Source organism: Dryobates pubescens, chromosome 3 (genome assembly GCF_014839835.1).
Source record: "Dryobates pubescens isolate bDryPub1 chromosome 3, bDryPub1.pri, whole genome shotgun sequence".
Taxonomy (NCBI): Eukaryota; Metazoa; Chordata; class Aves; order Piciformes; family Picidae; genus Dryobates; species Dryobates pubescens.
In genome coordinates this window covers 44261464-44281300 of record NC_071614.1, presented here as the reverse complement: position 1 = coordinate 44281300, position 19837 = coordinate 44261464, and the positions used below count along the sequence as shown (strand labels likewise).

The 19837-nt window shown below is 42.0% G+C and overlaps 1 protein-coding gene across 1 annotated transcript; it reads left to right on the top strand.

Moving 5' to 3' along the window:
* Positions 1–352: 352 nt before the first annotated feature.
* On the top strand, positions 353–19641 carry FERMT1 (FERM domain containing kindlin 1). The gene is made up of 14 exons (XM_009906880.2): positions 353–517; positions 1243–1476; positions 3502–3648; positions 4209–4422; positions 5436–5538; positions 7102–7209; positions 8107–8238; positions 8386–8435; positions 12290–12414; positions 13692–13798; positions 14537–14758; positions 15395–15519; positions 17987–18128; positions 19320–19641. Exons 1-14 carry the CDS (start codon positions 367–369, stop codon positions 19491–19493), a joined length of 2034 nt encoding a protein of 677 aa, XP_009905182.2. The 5' UTR covers positions 353–366; the 3' UTR covers positions 19494–19641.
* Positions 19642–19837: the final 196 nt, after the last annotated feature.

Sequence of the window (19837 nt, the reverse complement as noted above, 5' to 3'; positions counted from 1 at the left end):
CCTTTGTTCACTGGACAGATTGCCAAAACAGATCCCACTCACAACTGCAGGCTTCGCAGTGTCCAGACTGGCCAATTAACTGTATAGTGGGGAAAGCCCGGTAAAACTGGATGCGGGGGAAGGAGTGGAGGTGGAGTGGTGTGTGCGAAATCACACTCAAAACAAAAAAATCCCACATGCCTACCTTGGCAAGAGTAATCACAAGAGCAGAGTCTGAAGTTCCAGTCAAGGCCACTGTGAGGTGGTGGCAGCATAGAAGTGTTTTGAGACTATGGAAAAGTGCATTCATTTCAGAGAGTGGAGGGAAATTACTGGTTTTTTGTCTGTTTATTTTGGTTTTATAGAGCTTATATAGGCCTTTCCAACATGACTTCCTCAAGCGAGTATGGGTCTCACTCCTGGGAGCTCTTGGTGACAGTTGATCATCAACATGAAGAGGTACAAAAGGAATTTATGCTACGGGTCACAGGGGACCTTCATATTGGAGGACTTATGCTGAAATTAGTAGAACAAATCAGTGAGTAAAACCTGTTTAATTTACAGCATTATTAAGCTAATATGCACAGCTTTCCTTCTGCAAAAAAAAGGCTCTGGCACATTTTGAAATGGCACTACCTCACTTCTTTGTAACGGTACACTGAGTGGCTGCTGCAGACTCAGGGCTTTCATGTGGCCAGAACCCTGTCCCTATACTACCTCAGGGCAAACAGAACTTTTAGACAAATATAATTGCACCAAGCTAACTATATTCAACTCCCTTTCCAGACTTATTTTATAGGTGGCTAGTTTGAGGGGTGATAAAGGTAGCAGATACCCTATTTATCCACCTGTAGCAGTCAGAGAGACAGGGTTAGTTCTTACAAAGAAGTCTGGGTGCAAAGAAGGTTTCGTGGGAGGCTTTTCAGCTTGCAATACCAAGTTGCCTTGTTAGTAGTCCATATTGCAGCACAATCTAAGCAGCATTGGACCATGTATACTACCAGATTCAGGAGAGGCACTTTCCCTATGGATATCTGCAAGAGTAAAGCAGTGCCACAGGCAGCACCTAGATTGACTTTTCAGGGAAAACAAAGTTAGTTCCCAGTGACTGACACAAATATTCAGCAAATGGGGTCTAGGTCTCAGCAACTGTGGGTGCCACTTTAGTGTAATGAATGCTCTCTTTGCAGAGCACTGTTTCCAATCTAAGTTTTTTGTTTATTAGCTCCATAGTTTTTTACCAACCATTTTCTGTCTTCATAGAAATATCACAAGACTGGTCAGACTATGCTTTTTGGTGGGAGCAAAAAAAATGTTGGCTCCTGAAAACTCACTGGACACTTGATAAATGCGGGGTACAGGCAGATGCTAAGCTGCTCTTCACTACTCAGCACAAAATGCTGCGCCTTCGCTTGCCAAACATGAAGACTGTGAGACTGAAAGTCAGCTTCTCTTCCATGGTATTCAAAGCTGTCAGCGACATCTGCAAAATTCTCAGTAAGTAAAGCTAAATCCCCTCTGGCAACTAAGTTGGAGAATTTTATTAAGTGACTTTGTTTTGATGTGAAGTCCTTACAAAACTGCTTAGCTCAAGGAGAAATTTGACTGGGTTGACTCAAGATCAAAAGACAGTTACTATTGTTTTTAGTATCCAGTGCACGTCAGTCAGTCTTTGTGACTGACACAAACAGTGTCAGAAATGTGTCCTACGAGCGGCAGGAGTTCTGGCTAATCCAAAGGACTGTTGATGGGTTTGTAGGAATCCTTGTCCTTCTTGAGTAGGACTCAGTCCTGCTTATTGTATGCCATTGACTAAGAGCTTGATCTTGCCAATCTCCTACACCAGTCTGTACCATAGGCAATTTTACTGGTGTCAACTGATTTATCACCTGTTTTCACTAGTATTAATGGTACTCGATGTATTCCTTGTATGTATTCACTTCAGAAAGAGATGTTTTAAATGTTCAAAGCTTTTATATGCCCAAACCTCTTCAGGTGAAGGTATACCCAGCTGCCCCACACAAGCCCAGGAGTCTCCCAAGTCTCCACTCTTTCCAGTAATGGAGCACCTCCAAGTAGAGATGAGGTTTTGGAGCATGCCAGACCTGTATGCCTGTCATTAGTCTGCAAATAATCTTCAGAATCCCTTAGTTTTAGGGTAAAACAGGGATTAAAATCCTCATTTTAAATCAGATCTCCAAAAGTTACCTTTTATCCTCAGAAGGAATTTGCTACCTCATACTGACTACAATGCAGCTTTTAACTTCATCTAGCAGTGGATTATGAAAAGTATAATATGTCTGTATTATATGTAACAGCTCAGCTAAAAGGATGCTGTAGTGGGTTTGAGGCAGACCCCCTCCTCACCGAAACCGTCCTCTGCTACCAAGAATGTGATGGCTTGAGGCAGACCCCCTCCCCACCACAGGCAAAAATAACAATTCAGACAAATGGATTGCAAAAGTGTTGGAAAGTTTAAATGGAAAATGGTGAATGTTTACAGAAAAACAGAAGCGCGGTGACAAAGATCCCAAAACAGACCCAGGAACATCCCATCCCCACCTGAGGGTACACCCAAGACCCCCAGGGCTCCTTCTTCCCTCTCCTGCTGCTAGGCTAATCTTAGCTGGCCAGATCTGAGACTGCCCATCCCTCCATGGCCTTGGGCCTAGCCAGGCCCATGGCCGGGAGACATCTCTCCCTGTTACTGGGTGACGGCAAGGAAGAAAGAGGAAGTGCTAGACCCCGCACTGGATTTTATAGTGGTGCAAAGAATTATGGTAGGAAATACCTAGCTTCCTGTGTCTGCCCACTGGGCTGGACCTCTGGACACAGGAAGCACCTCACATAGCAGAGGGCACCCAGCCCAAACTGCAACAGATGCCATAACTGTTCAACTGACATTTGGCCAAATTTATTTCTCCCCACATTTCCAGACTGAGTCAGTACAGGAACTCTTTAACTTTTCTTATGAATGAATACTGTCAAAAACATCTTTGTTCACCCCAGGATAAAAGTGTTTTTCAGAGACAAAAGTGCCAGGTTTGCAACTGACAATCCATGTCTGAATCAGTAGTGCGTTAGGGAGTAGCGTATAGCCGAGGCAGAATTTTGTGCATGAGTACAGTGAATAATAAAAGGCATTAAATTCAAATACAGTGGTTCCATTTCTGTTCATCCTTACTCCTAAGTCAGACATTTCTTTGAGGTAATTCTGGTCAAAGGTAACTGCAGGGCCCCTAGGGAGAGTTTTTCCTTGGTGTTCTGAAATGCAGTTAACTATGCTTGCTATAAAAGTAGGCTTAAATCCTGTCAAAACTCATTCTCACAGCCCAGCATCTCTGACCTTGTTATTGAATTGCTGGATTTTCCACAGCTACTGCTTTCAACCTGCTAAAAATAAAATTCAGATTGCAAAATGGAGCTTCCTCAAATGCTGTTTCCACCCATGGGCTTTTTTGGATGTAGTCTGCTAAGTTTCAAATGTTTCATCCTGCTTCACTTCCCAAATTGCCGTTGTAGATATTAGACGGTCAGAAGAACTCTCTTTGTTGAAGCAATCAGAAGACACACTCAAAAAGAAAAAGAGAAAAGACAAGAACAGCAAAGAACCGCTTACAGAAGATATTTTAAACCTGTGCAACTCTCCAGTGAGTTCTGGATCATCAGGTAATGGAAAATCAGTATGATTTTGTTGTCCCCAAAAATCAAAAAGAGGGAGAAATTCTTTGTTACACAACTAAACCCAGGGAGACCACTTAAATAGAGGATGGTAGTCAGACACGGTTGGCCTGAAATCAGTGGCTTCAAAAAGTTATTGAAATCTCCACTATATCAATATTTTTCTGTTGTCTTTAAACATTTCTTCCTTTCCATTGATGTGAGAAGGGCCATACCAGGAAACAGGTGATCAGCAATGGCACTGCACACGTCATGTGCTGCTGTTCTCTGAAAATGCGACACCGCTCTTAGAATATTCAACAAGTTTGGCAAACTGCAAGGAAAATGAGAAATACAGGCGTGAAAGTATGTGTTTCGTACCTCCAGCAGAACTGAGAGATCTCAGAATGAGAGCTCTTCTGTCCCTGAGGTCGCTTCACCCATGAAAGGACAAGGCCTGGACACTGCCTTAAAAGAAAAGGTTCAGTCTTTTATGATAGAAAGTGGTGGACCACCCAAGTCTGAAGGCAGTGCTTCCTGGAATTATGCATTACTCTCTTAACTTGCAGGGAGCACAGGTTTATACAGTAAAACCGTGACACCTGTTTATGACCCAGTCAGTGGGACACCAGCTTCTTCTACAATTACTTGGTTCAGTGAGAGTCCCTTGACTGAGCAGAACTGCAGCATCCTCGCCTTCAATCAAACCAACTGTTCTCCAGAAGCACTGGCAGAGATGTACCAGCCTCGGACTTTAGCGGACAAAGCCAAACTCAGCGCAGGGTAAGATGCCTCTTTGAGATCTTTGTTGGCTTGCTTAACAAGAGTAGCATTAATCCAGCTTTTCAAGTGTAAAGCAGAATTTGAAAACAATATACATAAGATGGCTATATTGATATATGGCTATATTGAGACATGTTTTGATCTAGGATTTGATTCAGAAAGAGTTACTCTGTTTAACCTTTTTTCCTTATTCAGCATTCTTGGGTTAGGCAATTTGGTTAACAGTGACAAATGAGGTAATTGTGCAGGCTCTGGACTAAATTTTGTTGTTAGATGAACAAATCCAGTTTAGCACTGTGGGCACAGCTAAAGGACAGTATGGATAGGAAACTCTAAAGGTTTTAAACAGACAGTGGAAATACATGTGGATAAATTCAGTAAATCTCTAAGGCATTACAAATAGGTAACTTAGTGAATTATGCTCAAGCAGACATTTATTGTACACCACAGAGGAACAAAGAGCACTAGGGGCTTTAATGGTACAAGTGTTCTAGAAGGTTGTGTGTCCAGCATTAAAGTATGGATTATAATTTTTTGATCTGTGGAACATAAAAGTTTTAGTGACTTTGACATTTTTGTTGAATTTCACTGGAGAACAGAAGTACCTAGAACAATACAACAGTTAAATAGTGAAATGAAAAGCAAGAGTTCAGAATATCACAGGTGTGGTTTTGTCCTGAATTAAATGAACCTCACTTTTCTGGAGATCAAGAATAAAGAATCTTACTGGCATAGGTCACCCACAACTAGTTACTAATCAGTTTCTGGCATCTACTCCTGATGTTTTGAATAATGCTGGAGGAAAAAATGGGAAGATTGTAGGTATCCTGTGTATACAAGGAAAGTGGGAAATACATATGAATGTTGCGCCTTCTCAAGTTATGTGACATTTTCTCAGCTTTGCAGGAATTAGAGCTGTCTGTTCCTACTTCTGTTTCACCGTTACACTGGAGCTCTGCCGGTGTGAGAGTTTTTCCTGTACACATGAATCTGTGGGTTGTTTTCTTCCACAGCTGGCTAGATTCCTCTCGATCGCTTATGGAACAAGGCATTCTGGAAGACGATCAACTTCTTTTACGCTTTAAATACTACACTTTTTTTGATTTGAATCCAAAGGTAAGAGCTTTGTTTTCATTGCTGTTCATTGTTCGTCTGCTTTCATATCAAAGAGCTATAGTACAAGGATACAGAATTTAAGCTAGGATTTGTTACAGGCCCTTCAGAGATCAAATTAATCTTCTTCCCCTCAGCTAAGGCTACACTGTTCCCCTCTAGACACTGATTCACCATTCCTCACCTGAAACATGATCTTAATTACAAAGATGAGGTCTGAAGAGCACCAGAAACAGTATCCAGATTTCCAGAGGCAATGGTTTATTTTACGCTTCTCTTTTAACAAGAAAAATTAAGGGGAAAACTAAACCAACCAGCATATCCTAAATGATGTGAAGATGTAAGTTCTGTTTGTGAAAATGGACTTTAAAATTACTTTTATTTTCCACTGCCCTTTACTGAATATTGAGTTTTTCTGGGCTAAAGCCCACGGAGGCACTCAGGCACTTAAATTCATTTCAGTGTGACTGCCTGGTTTGGAACCTTTGGAACCTTCGTAAAGTTCAGCAAAAGTGTTTAAGAACCATTTGAAAAGAAGACTGAGTCTTCAGAACTCACTTAAATGCTTTTCTTAAGTGGCCTCTCATTTGCCTTTATTTTCACTACAAGTCAGTCATGGTAGTTATGTTAAGCCAGTGGTTTCTATGGCTTGGGTGATACCTTTAGTGCGATTAAAGCATGGTCATTGAGAAATGTAAATCAAGAAGAATTCAGATGTGAATTTTGGAGGATTTAGCCTTCATATTTGTATTTTCTGAAAATTCTGTAAAATTCTTTCATTTCAGGCATCTCAGATAAGGCATTTTCTAGTTTCGGTAGCATGTTTTCCGGTGAAATCCACTGAAACTCACCTACGTGTCACAGCTTCAGAAGCCCAAACATTCCCCTTCCTTGCCCCAGCCAACCATGGAGCCATAAGATGAATCAGCCCAGAACAGCTTCAGGCAACTTAATAGCTCAACACTGTTGGGAGAGATCATGCTCTGAGGTTTACCCTCCCATCAGCTACCTTTCACCAGCTCTGGGGCTTGAATATTTTTGTGAGTCACTTCAGCTTACTAACCAAGGAGATAATATGAAACAAGAACTATCCAAACAATGGACTATGAGTAAAAGCAGTTCACAGCAGGAGCTGACAAATGTCAAGCCAGTGCAAAGACACAGCCAAACCAAAAAAGCCAAGAGCAGAAAAGGGGAAGTGAGGAAGTTTGTGTCTTTCAACAGTAGCAAGCTGTTGAATGCCACATTCATATCAGCCACATCATAGTGTGGTTTCACATTTTGGTTAAGCCAGTCCAAGGCCTACTACCACAAAACAGGATATCTTCATCTCCCCTTCTGATTCAGCCAAGGAATTCTGATTCATTTTCTGTCAGATCAGCAAGTTGCTGTGGCCCTACACACAATCACATGAGCTAGTACAAGAGAAAGATGGGAATGTACAGCAAGGCAGAGATGGGGGAAGAAGGAAGGAACCTTTGTGGCTTCAGCCCAGTGTTAGATGAGCTGCAGCTGATTGAATCTGTATCTTGCTGGTCATTAATGACAATTGTTGTCTTGCTACAGTATGATGCAGTGCGAATAAACCAAATATATGAACAAGCCCGCTGGGCCATCCTGTTAGAAGAAATTGACTGCACAGAGGAAGAAATGTTGATCTTCGCTGCACTGCAGGCATGTACTTGATCCAAGTTGCAAAACTCGTTTCCTCAAGAGGCAGGCACAAGCTGGGACAAGAACAGGCTAGAGGCCAGGCTAGTAGATGTATATAGATTGGGGGTCTGCTCTTTGAGTGAGAAACAATACACAGCATCCATCAACTAAGCCCACTGCATTCAGTAGCAGTAGACACCATTATTCAAACTGACACAATTATGAAACCATTTGCTGACATTATCTAAAGCCAATGGTGCCCAGGATGTAACTGATACCAGCCTAATCTGAAGGGGATTACTATCAAGTGTTGCTTCCCATACCAGCTACCATCCTTTCACATGTTTTGCCTGAACATTTCTTTCATACCTAAATATATATGCTCACAACAGGCCAAAATAAGCTATAGCGTGATGTGAAGACAGGGATGTAACGGAGTACATAGAAATACAACACGACCTAGTGTGGCTTAGTCTCTAACCATAGATAATAAGGCACAAATGTTTATTAATAATTAATTCCTTCATTTTCAATGTAAACAAAGCTGCCAAGAAATGTATGGCTTGCCTCTACAGAACACAAAACCAGGTTTCCACCTGATGTGGATGGCAATTTCAGCTGACAGTACTAGGGATGCAAATGTTAGCAGCGTCAGCCTCACAGAACAGGGACAACTATACAATGAAGGAACACAAATAGTGGCTATTAAAATTGGAAACTGTTAATCAGTAATTGCTCTGGAAATCAGGGGAGATACCTCTTCCCTTGTGAGGGGAAAAAAAAAAAGCCATGTTTCTGTGCTGCAGTATTTTATGCAGTTGTCCAAGGCTTAGGAAGACCAAATGGTCTATTTTCATACACTGTGATTGTCTGTGGCTAATCAATGTATTACTCTTTGATATTGATGTTTTATTGTAGTATCATGTAAGCAAGTTATCACTGTCATCAGAGGCACAAGATGTCACCTGTGAGTCGGAAGTAGATGAAGTAGAAGCTGCACTTTCTAATCTGGAAGTGACATTGGAAGGTGGAAATACAAATAACATTTTGGTATGTCCTTTTGGATCCCAGAATTGCTTTCACTGTGTCAAATACATCAACCCTGATGAGCCTTGCCAGTTCCTGATTTTTTTAACAGAGTTAACAGACTATTACAAAATGCATTGTACTAAAATGATTCCTAATTATTCCTGATAGGAGGACATCACAGACATCCCAAAACTTGCTGATAATCTCAGGCTATTTAGGTGAGTTATTAAAACTAATAACAAATCACAAAAAAAGAAAAAGCTTAACTGTGCAAGAGATCTCTTGAGTTTTTCATTCTAATGTAACAGCAGATCCTACAGTTACAAATTTACAAATACACCAAATAGATCTAACTAGCCCTAACAATCCTCTTCAAATCTTTCTCTCACTGCTTCTGAGCAAGATTCTCAGCAAATCTTTCTGGCTCTTGGGGTGCTGGGATACCTATACTTGTGCTGATTCAAAGATTGAGCTCTTTATATTTCCTAGTGCTTATTAATCATAATCTCTAAACAAAAGGGGCTACAGTTTTCTTTTCAATTGCATTTCGCTGTTTTTTGCCAATGAAACACTGGAAAAAACTTTTCAGTTCTCCCTGAGAAGAATTTCTGAAAGGAACCATGGGGATTTATTTCTCTTTTTTAAAGAAAAGAAACCAACAAGTAGCCCCTTTCTAACCAAACACAGTGTCTGTTTTTTCCTAATACCAAAAGGACTTCCTGTGATCCCACTGTAATAGTTTGGTTTATGGGTTATCTAAATAGCTGCAGCAACCTTAGGTCTGTAAACACCTTTTACAACAAAAAAGTCTTTGTGTTTAAGGAAGACAGAGATTTCTATTGCACAAATGTTTATCAGATTCCTTCTGTTGACAAATCTTATTTGCAGATAGTGAGCTGAAAACTGCACCTGAAAATGTTTTACTGTTAAGAATAGTTAATTATTGCTTTCTAATAGGATTTTTATTTGACGTTCAAATTACTAAAGTGGCTTAGGATGAAAGGGAATTTAAGCCTTTTAAGTTCTGTCAGTTACTCACCTCTAACAATGGATTGTTTATTTTTGCTCAGCAGTAGAGCAGATTGCTTTGAAAAGCATTCAGTAGTTATAATTCATCATGAAAGAGTTCCTATATACATAACAAATCACTAAACCTAGGACACTGTAGGAACTACAGAAAGTGTACAGTTTTTTAAAGGAACAACAACATTTTGTTACTGTAATTTTATTTGCTTAATTGTGAACCTGACTGCAAAGATCTTCACAGCATGCTGCCAACTCTGTTCACACAGTGAACTTTTATTCACATCTAGTCAAATATGTAGCACATTAGCACACTAGTAAGTGCTGCTTTTAGGTGGGTGACAGTATTGTGGAGAATTACAACATTTAGAATAGAATAAACCAGGTTGGAAGAGACCTTTGAGATCATCGTGTCCAACCTATCATCCAACACTACCCAATCAACTAAACCATGGAACTAAGCATCCTGTCAAGCCTCGCCCTGAACACCCCCAGCAACGGCGACCCCACCACCTCCTCAGGCAGCCCATTCCAGTGGGCAATCACTCTCTCTGTGTAAAACTTCCTCCTAACCTCCAGCCTAAACCTCCCCTGACACAGACTGAGACTGTGCCCTCTTGTTCTGGTACTGGTTGCCTGGGAGAAGAGACCAACCTCCGCCTCACTACAACCCCCCTTCAGGTAGTTGTAGAGAGCAATAAGGTCACCCCTGAGTCTCCTCCTCTCCAGGCTAAGCAACCCCAGCTCCCTCAGTCTCTCCTCACAGGGCTTGTGCTCCAAGCCCCTCGCCAACCTTGTTGCCCTTTTCTGGACACGCTCCAGCAAGTCAACTCCAGCAAGTCACAGTACTCGAGGTGCGGCCTAACCAGTGCAGTGTACAGGGGCAGAATGACCTCCCTGCTCCTGCTGGCCACACTGTTCCTGATGCAGGCCAGGATGCCATTGGCCCTCCTGGCTGCCTGGGCACACTGCAGGCTCATGTTCAGTCTACCATCAACCAGCACCCCCAGGTCCCTCTCTGCCTGGCTGCTCTCCAGCCACTCTGACCCCAGCCTGTAATACTGCAAGGGGTTGTTGTGGCCAATGTGCAGAACCCGGCACTTGGATGTGTTCAATCTCATGCCGTTGGACTCTGCCCATCTGTCCAGCCTGTCGAGGTCCCTCTGCAGAGCCTCTCTACCCTCCAGCAGATCAACTCCTGCCCCCAGCTTGGTGTTGTCAGCAAATTTACTGATGATGGACTCGATGCCCTCATCCAGATCATCAATAAAGATGTTAAAGAGCACGGGGCCCAGCACTGATCCCTGGGGCACACCACTAGTGACTGGCTGCCAGCTGGATGTGGCACCATTCACCACCACTCTCTGGGCTTGGCCCTCCAGCCACTTCCTAACCCATCGCAGTGTGCTCCCGTCCAAGCCATGGGCTGACAGCTTGGCCAGGAGTTTGCTGTGGGGGACGGTGTCAAAGGCCTTGCTGAGGTCCAGGTAGACTACATCCACAGCCTGCCCCACATCCACCAGGTGGGTCACCTGATCATAGAAGGAGATCAGGTTGGTCAGGCAGGACCTGCCCTTCCTAAACCCATGCTGGCTGGGCCTGATCCCTTGGCCATCCTCCAATTTCTGTGTGACTCACTCAAGATGACCTGTTCCATAATCTTGCCTGGCACTGAGGTCAGGCTGACAGGCCTGTAATTCCCTGGCTCATCCAACCACCAACAAAAAGCTTTCAACGTGTTTTTTTTCAGCAACTTTTTTTTTTTAATAAATAATTTTGTTAAACTAAAAAGAAAAAAGAAGTCCCTTAGTTTTTACCCTTGTTTTTTAAGAATGATCACTGCATCGAGAAATTAAATGCCAAAATATTTGGCAGCCTTGAAAATATGGGGTTTTTTTTAATTTAAATGGAAAAATCATCATTTTCTAGAAATTATTCTAAACTAGGATTTCTAGAAAGGTTCTGAAGAAAGAGGGCATAATACATCAGTGTCCTCCAGCCAGCAGTATACTCTTTGTACCATCATCTTAGATTTGAAGAGAAGTAGTGAATAGAATGGACTTTTTAACTTTGTTGTTGACCTTTGTAGCTAGTTTTGAAGCATTTCTCTATTAAAATACATATGTTTTTCTCTCCTGAAATACAATGAACCTGGGGATTTATTTCCCTGCTGTTCTGGAGCACCACCTTCCTCCAGAGCATCGTGGATTACTGCATGACAGATGCTGGAGCTGTGGATCCAGCCCATTAGCAATCTGTTGAAAGTGTACTGGATTCCTTTCCAGGTGAAAGCAAACTGAGGCCTGCATTCCTCTGCTAGGGGAATAGAGTGGCTTTGTTAGTGTATTCTCAGTAGAATTAATTATGATTTTTATCTTACTGGAGAGAGGTAGGGCTGACACAGTTATTAGGTTTGACCATTAGTATCTATCAGTTTATTCTGAATTCCAAAGTAGGTATTTTAAAATTTACTCTGTAAAAGAAATCAGTTAAAAGAAATTAAGTTAAATAATTAAAATGAGGATTGTATCCATCTACCTCCATGTGTGTGGAGCTAGAGTAACACTGCCGTAGAGGAAGAAGATAATTTAAACTACAGAGCTTCTATAAACTTAAGGAATAGAATTTTGTTGTGTTAGATATTATTCAGATAAAGCCATAAAGCCAAAAACTGAATACAAGTTAGTTTTATGGGTGCAAATCTAGGTAGGGATCTATTGTAAAATGAAGCTAATTCTGGTGTGTGTGAACAAGCTAGGGGGTTACATTAGTGTTACTGAGTTCCTTTAAAAACCAGAATTGGTCTGTTGGAAGGGAATTGCTTTGATTAGCAGTGGATTTGAGGAGTAAAAACCACATCCATACCCAGGGTAATTTAGGTGCAGTGTGGGTTCCAAGTGTTTGCCACCCACTTAACTGACACGAGTAAAAGTAACTCAACTGAAGCTGTCTGTGTGACCTCAAAGCAGTTTGAGATCCACAGTAATATTTGTGAGTGATGACAATTTGTACATCTCAACATAAAACGTGATTTCTTTTTTCCTTTTAGGCCCAGGAAGCTGTCACTCAAAGCTTTCAAGCCATATTGGTTTGTCTTTAAAGACACTTCAATATCCTATTTTAAAAACAGGGAATCTGCACAGGGGGAGCCTATTGAGAAACTCAACCTAAAAGGTAGGAACAGAATTTTCCTTTCTTTCCTTTTTGTGTTGTGTTTGTTAACTGAGTAAATCTCTGCAAGACTCAGGAAGGGAAGGGAAGCACAGTAGCATTTAGTCTAGACACTTTCAGTTACTGAGACTCTAGAGCAGGCAGCCTCTGTCTGCAGGAGATACCTGAACAAAAAGCATTCAATAGGTTAGCCCAAACCAAGATTATCTGGACCTGGCTTATAAAATGCCAAGTAGTGATGAATTCACTTAAAGAAAGTCAGAAATTGTGATCTGTGTGACACATTTATTTCCAAATATTTTTACTCTCTCTTAAATGGTCCTACTCACCTCTGTCCTTGGCAAATGCACACTGGTAGTAGAGGATGGCGACTGTGTAGCAAAGAAGAATGACGTAGGTCGCGCCTATATACTGCTGTGCAAAGACAGCTCCAAGACCCTCTCTAGGCCTTCCTTGTTTCATGCATGGGGACTTCCATATCTCAAGGAGAAACCATGGGTGTACACACAGCAAACACCATCACCATGTATAGCATCCATCTACATTTACTGCTGCAGGGACTTCATTAGTTCAGCATCAGGGAGCCAGTGATGCCTAGGATTCATCCTAGAAGAAACCTTTGAAATAGAAACAACATTGAACCCTGTGAACAAATGGCTCTGCATACCAATCTGCATATCTCCAGTAGGTCAGACAAATGCATGGTAAAACTAGCCAGGGTGGCTGGAACCTCACAAGCATTTCACAGCCTTGGTGCCCCTTGACAGCAAGGGGAATTGTAGGCATCCATAAATCCAGATGAATATAGAAGGCCTGTAATAGCAACATTGACTTGAAATACCAGGTCCCAAGAGTTCTCTGGGATTCTTGAACTGGCCAGCTCTGTTGTAGATGTCACATATGTCTCATTGTCATTACTAAGTTGCTTCAGAAAACAGAATCCAGGCTTTTAAATCCCTTAGGGTAAAATTTTCAAAAGTGTCCGTCTCATCAGCTGCTCTCCATTTTGAGTATTTCCTAAGATCAGGCTGAGGTTTTGAGAGTACTTGCATCCTTGCTCTTCGGCATCAACATGCTCTTTGAGCTCAGAGCATCGTCACCCTGGCAAGCCAGACCAGGCAGTGAACTAGAATCAAAAACCTCGCATTAGGCCTAAGGTTTAGAAGTCTTAGTCCTTGATCTCAAAGAAAACCAACCATTAGTCACTTTTCTTTAATAGTAATCAGTTATTGATGTAGCCATTAAATAAATCTGTTTCTTTCTAATTCTCTGTGATCTAGGATGTGAAGTTGTACCAGATGTAAATGTTGCAACGAAGAAGTTTGGGATCAAATTACTCATTCCTGTTGCTGATGGCATGAATGAAGTATATTTAAGATGTGATAATGTGAGTAATAAGAAAAGGGAAAGTTTATATTCCAGATTGATTGGCAGATTGGCCAGAAGCTCCACTGCCCTGTCCTAGAATTTGTATAGAAAATAAGGATGCTGCAGAGAGTTTATCTGTATGTTTAGTAAAATTTAAGACTGATGTGGTGGCCTAACAAATACTTCGTGGTTGAGGAAACAAAAGGACAGTAATTCTGTTTTTAGTGGTAGTTTCCAGGTAAAGCTGCTGGGAAAAAAAAAAAGAAAGAAGAAACATTTTAAAAATTAAAAAGAGGTAATACTTTGTTCTGAGGGCTTTTTTTTTTCAGTACTGAGGCTTGGAGTTTGTTCGCTTCTATTTTCTTAACTAGAACTCTTCCCATTCAGATGAGGGTAGTGTGATAAGGATCTTATATTAGTTTTCAATTTCCATTTATTTTCATTGAAACTTATCAAGCCAAATTGTGAAAAAATGTTCATTAGGTGGAAAATAGTCACACAATAAAGTTTCCAGAAGAATCTGTTCTAAAGTACTGAACTTCTTTGAAAATTTAATACTTAACTGTTCTTCAAAGGCAGCCCTGTAGCTGGAACGAGCCCAGTTAGGGAAGAACAACAGTCCTATGACAGCTACACATCTACACAAATTAAGTGGAATAATCCAGAGTGGTTTTATCACAGAGTGAAAGATGTGTGAGCAGCAGCCATCTTCAGAAATGGTTTGTCCAAAGCCATCAAAGAGTTGTCTTTTTTGCAGGAGAATCAATATGCTCGGTGGATGGCTGCTTGTGTTTTAGCCTCCAAAGGTAAAACAATGGCCGACAGCTCTTACCATCCTGAGGTCAACAAGATCCTTTCGTTTCTAAAGATGAAGAACTGGACCATGACTCCCCAGACTGTCTCCAATCCAGAAAACATAGATATGAAGCCAGAATGCTTTGTCTCTCTACGTTACACCAAAAAATACAAATCCAAGCAGGTATCCTGAGCATGGCTTGATGGTTGAGTATCGGTCATTCCAGTGATTGCTTACAGGGCAGGCTGGACAGAGCAGTATTTCAAAACTGTACAGTAGAATCACCTTGCAATACTCATTTGCCCCTTTGCAAGAGGCCTTTCCTTTAAAATGGGTATGGGAACACTTGGCACATCTTCCAAGCACTCCTACATCCACACCATCTCCTAAGTCACTCTCATGTTCTCCTCCTGATAATGCTGTCCCTGAAAGTCTCTTCAGAGTAAGCAAGCAAAGTTTTTAAGGACAGGAAGTTAATGTCTGCATCTTGAACAACAGTGTCTTCCTGTCCTCTTGACTGGGATGCTTCTCCTTTCCCTTCTCCAAATTTCTTGTCCACTGCTTTTGCTGCAGAAGAGCCAACAGAGCCTCCAGAGCAGTGTGCTGGATCTAGACCCAGGGCTGCACAAACCCAGACCTGAGACCTTATACTGCCCTTGTACCTCAGGTTCTGTCCCCAAGTGCCCTCTGTAGTGTACAAACCGTGACGACTAAGTGTCTGAACACAGCATCAGAGCTAATGATGTTTGATTTAGTGAAAGCAATGGGATTTTTGATCTCCACTCAACTGAAACCTTCCTCTCTTCCTGTGTTTCCCAGCTGGTCGCTCGTATTCTGGAAGCCCACCAAAACGTATCCCAGATGACTCTAGTGGAGGCCAAGCTGCGTTTTATTCAAGCATGGCAGTCCCTTCCCGAGTTTGGCTTGTCCTACTACATTGTCAGGTAATCACACTGTCACAGTGATGTCAAGCTGCCATAATGTGTTCATGCTCAGTGACTTGCAGGAAGATCTTTCACTCCCTGTTCTGGAAACATTCTCTATTTTTTCCCCATATCCCTTTTTTAATTCTAGTAACTTTTCAAACTGCTGCATTTTCTTTCTGTAGCAGTAGAACTCAGTAGCTTTATTTCTGGAGTGAGACGCTCATTATGTCTGCCTTCATAGTGACCTGTCAGGTTTTGAAATAACATCTCACTAAGATTAATCCTTTATTGGCATAAACTCACTAAAGTGCAAAACATGCATGTTTTGCTGGTGTTCTTAGGCTTGCAGTATTCTTGTTCATTCCAGCTCATGCTCGTTGGATCGGTCTGATTTCTGGATTTTTGATCGTATTTTATGATGAAATGGTTTTTGCTGAGCATAATTGATTTGGTGTTTCATTAAGAAAGCAGCAAACATGACCCCTTTCTTAGGTGGATCTGGAAGCACAGTCAGCACAAGAAAGGTCCTTTTGTGTTGACAGCAGTTTCCTTCGACATTCACCTTGAACACGGCAGGGTTCTGACCTGCATTATTTATTCTTAACGAAACACCAAAAAAAATGAGAAGTATTTATATGGCCATAGTTGGGAGACACCTTCCTTAATTTCTGCTTAATACCTCTTCCAGGGCTACTTGGGAATCATCAGCAATATAACCTGAACCATTCTTTGGCACAGAGGCCAGGTGACAAAAAACAGCCCGCAACTGTACTGTTAAACTCTCGGGTTTTCCAAAACCCAGTAGCCTCATGTGAACTACCAGGTCCTTAGATATTCCAACTCCTGAGCCATACCTGGGAGGCACTTGAGAGCATGCTGCTTGGCTGCAGCCAGAATTCTGCCTGGGACTCTTCTCCCAACTGAACAAAACACAAGTTCAGCCCTTGTCACGATTCAAGTTACTAACACAGATAGAGATGTTTTACTCCATATGTCACCCTTAATTCCATCAAACAAACAAGCCAACCCAATACCTAAACAGCATTTTGTATCACAGTATCACAGTATAACCAAGGTTGGAAGAGACCCCAAGGATCATCAAGTCCAACCTGTCCCAACAGACCCCACAACTAGACCATGGCACCAAGTGCCACGTCCAATCTCCCCTTGAACACCTCCAGGGACGGTGACTCCACCACCTCCCTGGGCAGCCCATTCCAATGACGAATGACTCGCTCGGTGAAGAACTTTTTCCTCACCTCGAGTCTAAACCTCCCCTGGCACAGCTTGAGACTGTGTTCCCTTGTTCTGGTGCTGGTTGCCTGGGAGAAGAGACAGACCCCTTCCTGTCTACAACCACCTTTCAGGTAGTTGTAGAGGGCAATGAGGTCACCCCGATCCTTCTCTTCTCCAGGCTAAACAATCCCAGCTCCCTCAGCCTCTCCTCATAGGGCTTGTGCTCAAGGCCTCTCCCCAGCCTTGTTGCCCTTCTCTGGACACGTTCAAGTGTCTCGATGTCCTTCTTAAACTGAGGGGCCCAGAACTGGACACAGTACTCAAGGTGTGGCCTAACCAATGCAGAGTCCAGGGGCACAATGACCTCCCTGCTCCTGCTGGCCACACTATTCCTAATACAGGTCAGGATGCCATTGGCCCTCTTGGCCACCTGGGCACACTGCTGGCTCATGTTTAGGCGGGTGTCAATCAGCACCCCCAGGTCCCTCTCTGTTTGGCAGCTCTCAGCCACTCTGACCCCAGCCTGTAGCTCTGCATGGGGTTTCCGTGGCCAAAGTGCAGCACCCGGCACTTGGACTTGTTAAATGCCATGCCATTAGACTCTGCCCATCTGTCCAGTCGGTCGAGGTCCCTCTGCAGCTTAAGCAAAACTCTTTTTGGTGAATTTCTGCAAACTGATAGGTAGTATCTCAGTGGGGGCATTAAGTTAAAGCACAGATTTTGGTCCAGGTCGTGTTCTTTCCCCATGGGACAGCTTCAAAGACAGAAGGTTCAGAAACAGGATCAAAAATACTGAAAATATTAACAGCAGATAGATGAGGTTTCTTCCATCCTTCAGAATGAAAGTAGAGGAAGAATATTTCTTTAGTGGAGTAATCTTTTCCTAGCTATTCCCAACTCTATTCCCAACTCCCAACTAGAAGAGCATGTTTCAACATCAGTGAAATAAAGCAAGGAAAATTATTTTGGACATTTTTCCAGTAAAAATATAATCAAATTCTTATGCTTTGGCAGAACAATGTATTTTAGCAGAAATCTACTTCCCTGGTTGTTTTCCATCTTATGCCATGGTTTGCCAGCCTACATTTTGTGCTTTATAATAAAATACTGTTCTGTAAAGAAGGGTCCAAGGTCTCCTCAATCCCAGGCCATTGTGATGTGTCACACATGTTCTGCAACTTTCAGAGGGCAGGTGAAATGTTTTTCCTGCATACCAGATCTGCTCATAAGGTTGTGGTTGTTTTTTCAGATTTAAGGGAAGCAAGAAGGATGATGTGCTTGGGGTGTCCTATAACAGACTCATACGAATTGATATAGCCACAGGAGATCCTATCACTACGTGGAGGTTCTCCAACATGAAGCAGTGGAATGTGAACTGGGAAATACGCCAGGTAAAACTGGAATGTATCTCTGCATTCAGTCACTGTATTTCAGATACTGGAAAGTGCTTTCAGAACATCTCTTTAAACCTCATTGTGAAAAGATTTTGAATGTGTTGTGACATGTTATTAAATAATCTATTTTTTCTTAATGGAGTCTGTAGTCAGAAATAAGAAACTAAAAGATCTCCAGTTTAAAAAGTTCCTATGAAGCTTCCTCTTTATAAGTTGCCATTGATTTTGATAGGGTGAAACACAGACTCTATGGTAAATTCCAACCCACTATGTTTGTGCTCTGTTACAGTGAAAATATAATTTTAACTCTCTGTACAGTCTACCTCATACACCATACTCCAAATTGTGGTGATTCAGTCTCTATTTAAGACTGAGGAGACAGGAACTCAGTGTCTTTCAAATACCAGAGTGCAGGGCCAGGGTGGGAGCTCCTCTGTGTATGTGGTCCTCCATGATTTATACTGGGTTGCTCCCTGATGAAAGCTGCTCAGTAGGGTCAGGCATTGCCCAGCAATCTACTGAAGAGTTTGGGTTCAAAAGCTTGAAGCCAGTTCTGTAAATTGAGGGTTTCTGGGGCAAAACTAGCATGATCTGATGTAAGTTCAAGTAGCCTGATTTTTCTGCTTCCATCTGCAGGAGCCAGGAGAGATTAGGTACAATCCCTATTGCTCTCCTGCAGAACTCCCTGTGTGAGAGCCTGTGATGCTGGTACAGCTGCTGGGTTTGCTTTAAGTCCTTCTCATTAAAAAAAAAAACAAGGGAATCCAGTTAGAAACTGAGCTCAGTTTGCTGGATTTTAGAACTGACAGTAGCTGGCAATCAAAACCTCTTCCCCAGAAGTCAGCATGTAACAATGGACACTATTAATTACTATTAAGTGTACAAATAAATAGGAGTGCCATTCCAGCTCTCTACAGTGTTCATTTTATATGCCATTAGAAAAAAAGGTAGTTAAAAGCAAGGGTTTGTTGCCTTCCTCAAAAAGTAAAAAAGATTCTGACCACAAGAGGGCTCTACCACAGCAGAAAATTAACAAGCTGCCAAACGCCCTCAGCATCCAGCAGACCTGGAAATCTTAGTTAGCAGAGGCAGGTACTGCTTTATCTCAGTATTTACGGCACGCTTGCTCTTTTTTTGCCAGATGCAGCTTCTTTCTGTCCCTGATTTTGCCATGTGTATTTTCTTTAGGTTGCAATCGAGTTCGATCAGAACGTGTCCATCGCTTTCACGTGTCTGAGTGCAGACTGCAAAATCATCCATGAGTATATCGGGGGCTACATCTTCCTGTCAACACGTTCCAAAGACCAGAATGAAACACTGGATGAAGATCTGTTCCATAAATTAACTGGAGGTCAGGAATGAGGTGAAGTAAATTCTCTTCCCTCTGCCTGCTTCTCCCACCAGCTAAAAGGAACAGAGACTAAACAAATCTCTATGACTTAATTGCTAAATAATGATCTTGTATATGTCAATTCAAGTTGTTATACCACTGGACTATTTGCAGTTTTTGTTAAATCATCGTTAGGAAAATTAAATTGTCTTTGTTTACCTTTTGTACAGCTAGGAGTTTTTAAATAAAACCAGTGTCTAGCCACTTGCCAGTTTTGAATCTAGTATTTTTAATTGCAACAATCTGTTTAAGCATCCAGAACAAGTACTGAGGGTATCATATAGCAAATGTTCTTCTCTGTTACAGCCATGCAACT

Coding starts and splice junctions, on each gene's coding strand:
- FERMT1 (XM_009906880.2), top strand. CDS start 367: ATGACTTCCTCAAGCGAGTATGGGTCTCACTCCTGGGAGCTCTTGGTG. Junction 4,423..5,435: donor AAAGCCAAACTCAGCGCAGG/GTAAGATGCCTC, acceptor TTTCTTCCACAG/CTGGCTAGATTCCTCTCGAT. Junction 8,239..8,385: donor GAAATACAAATAACATTTTG/GTATGTCCTTTT, acceptor TATTCCTGATAG/GAGGACATCACAGACATCCC.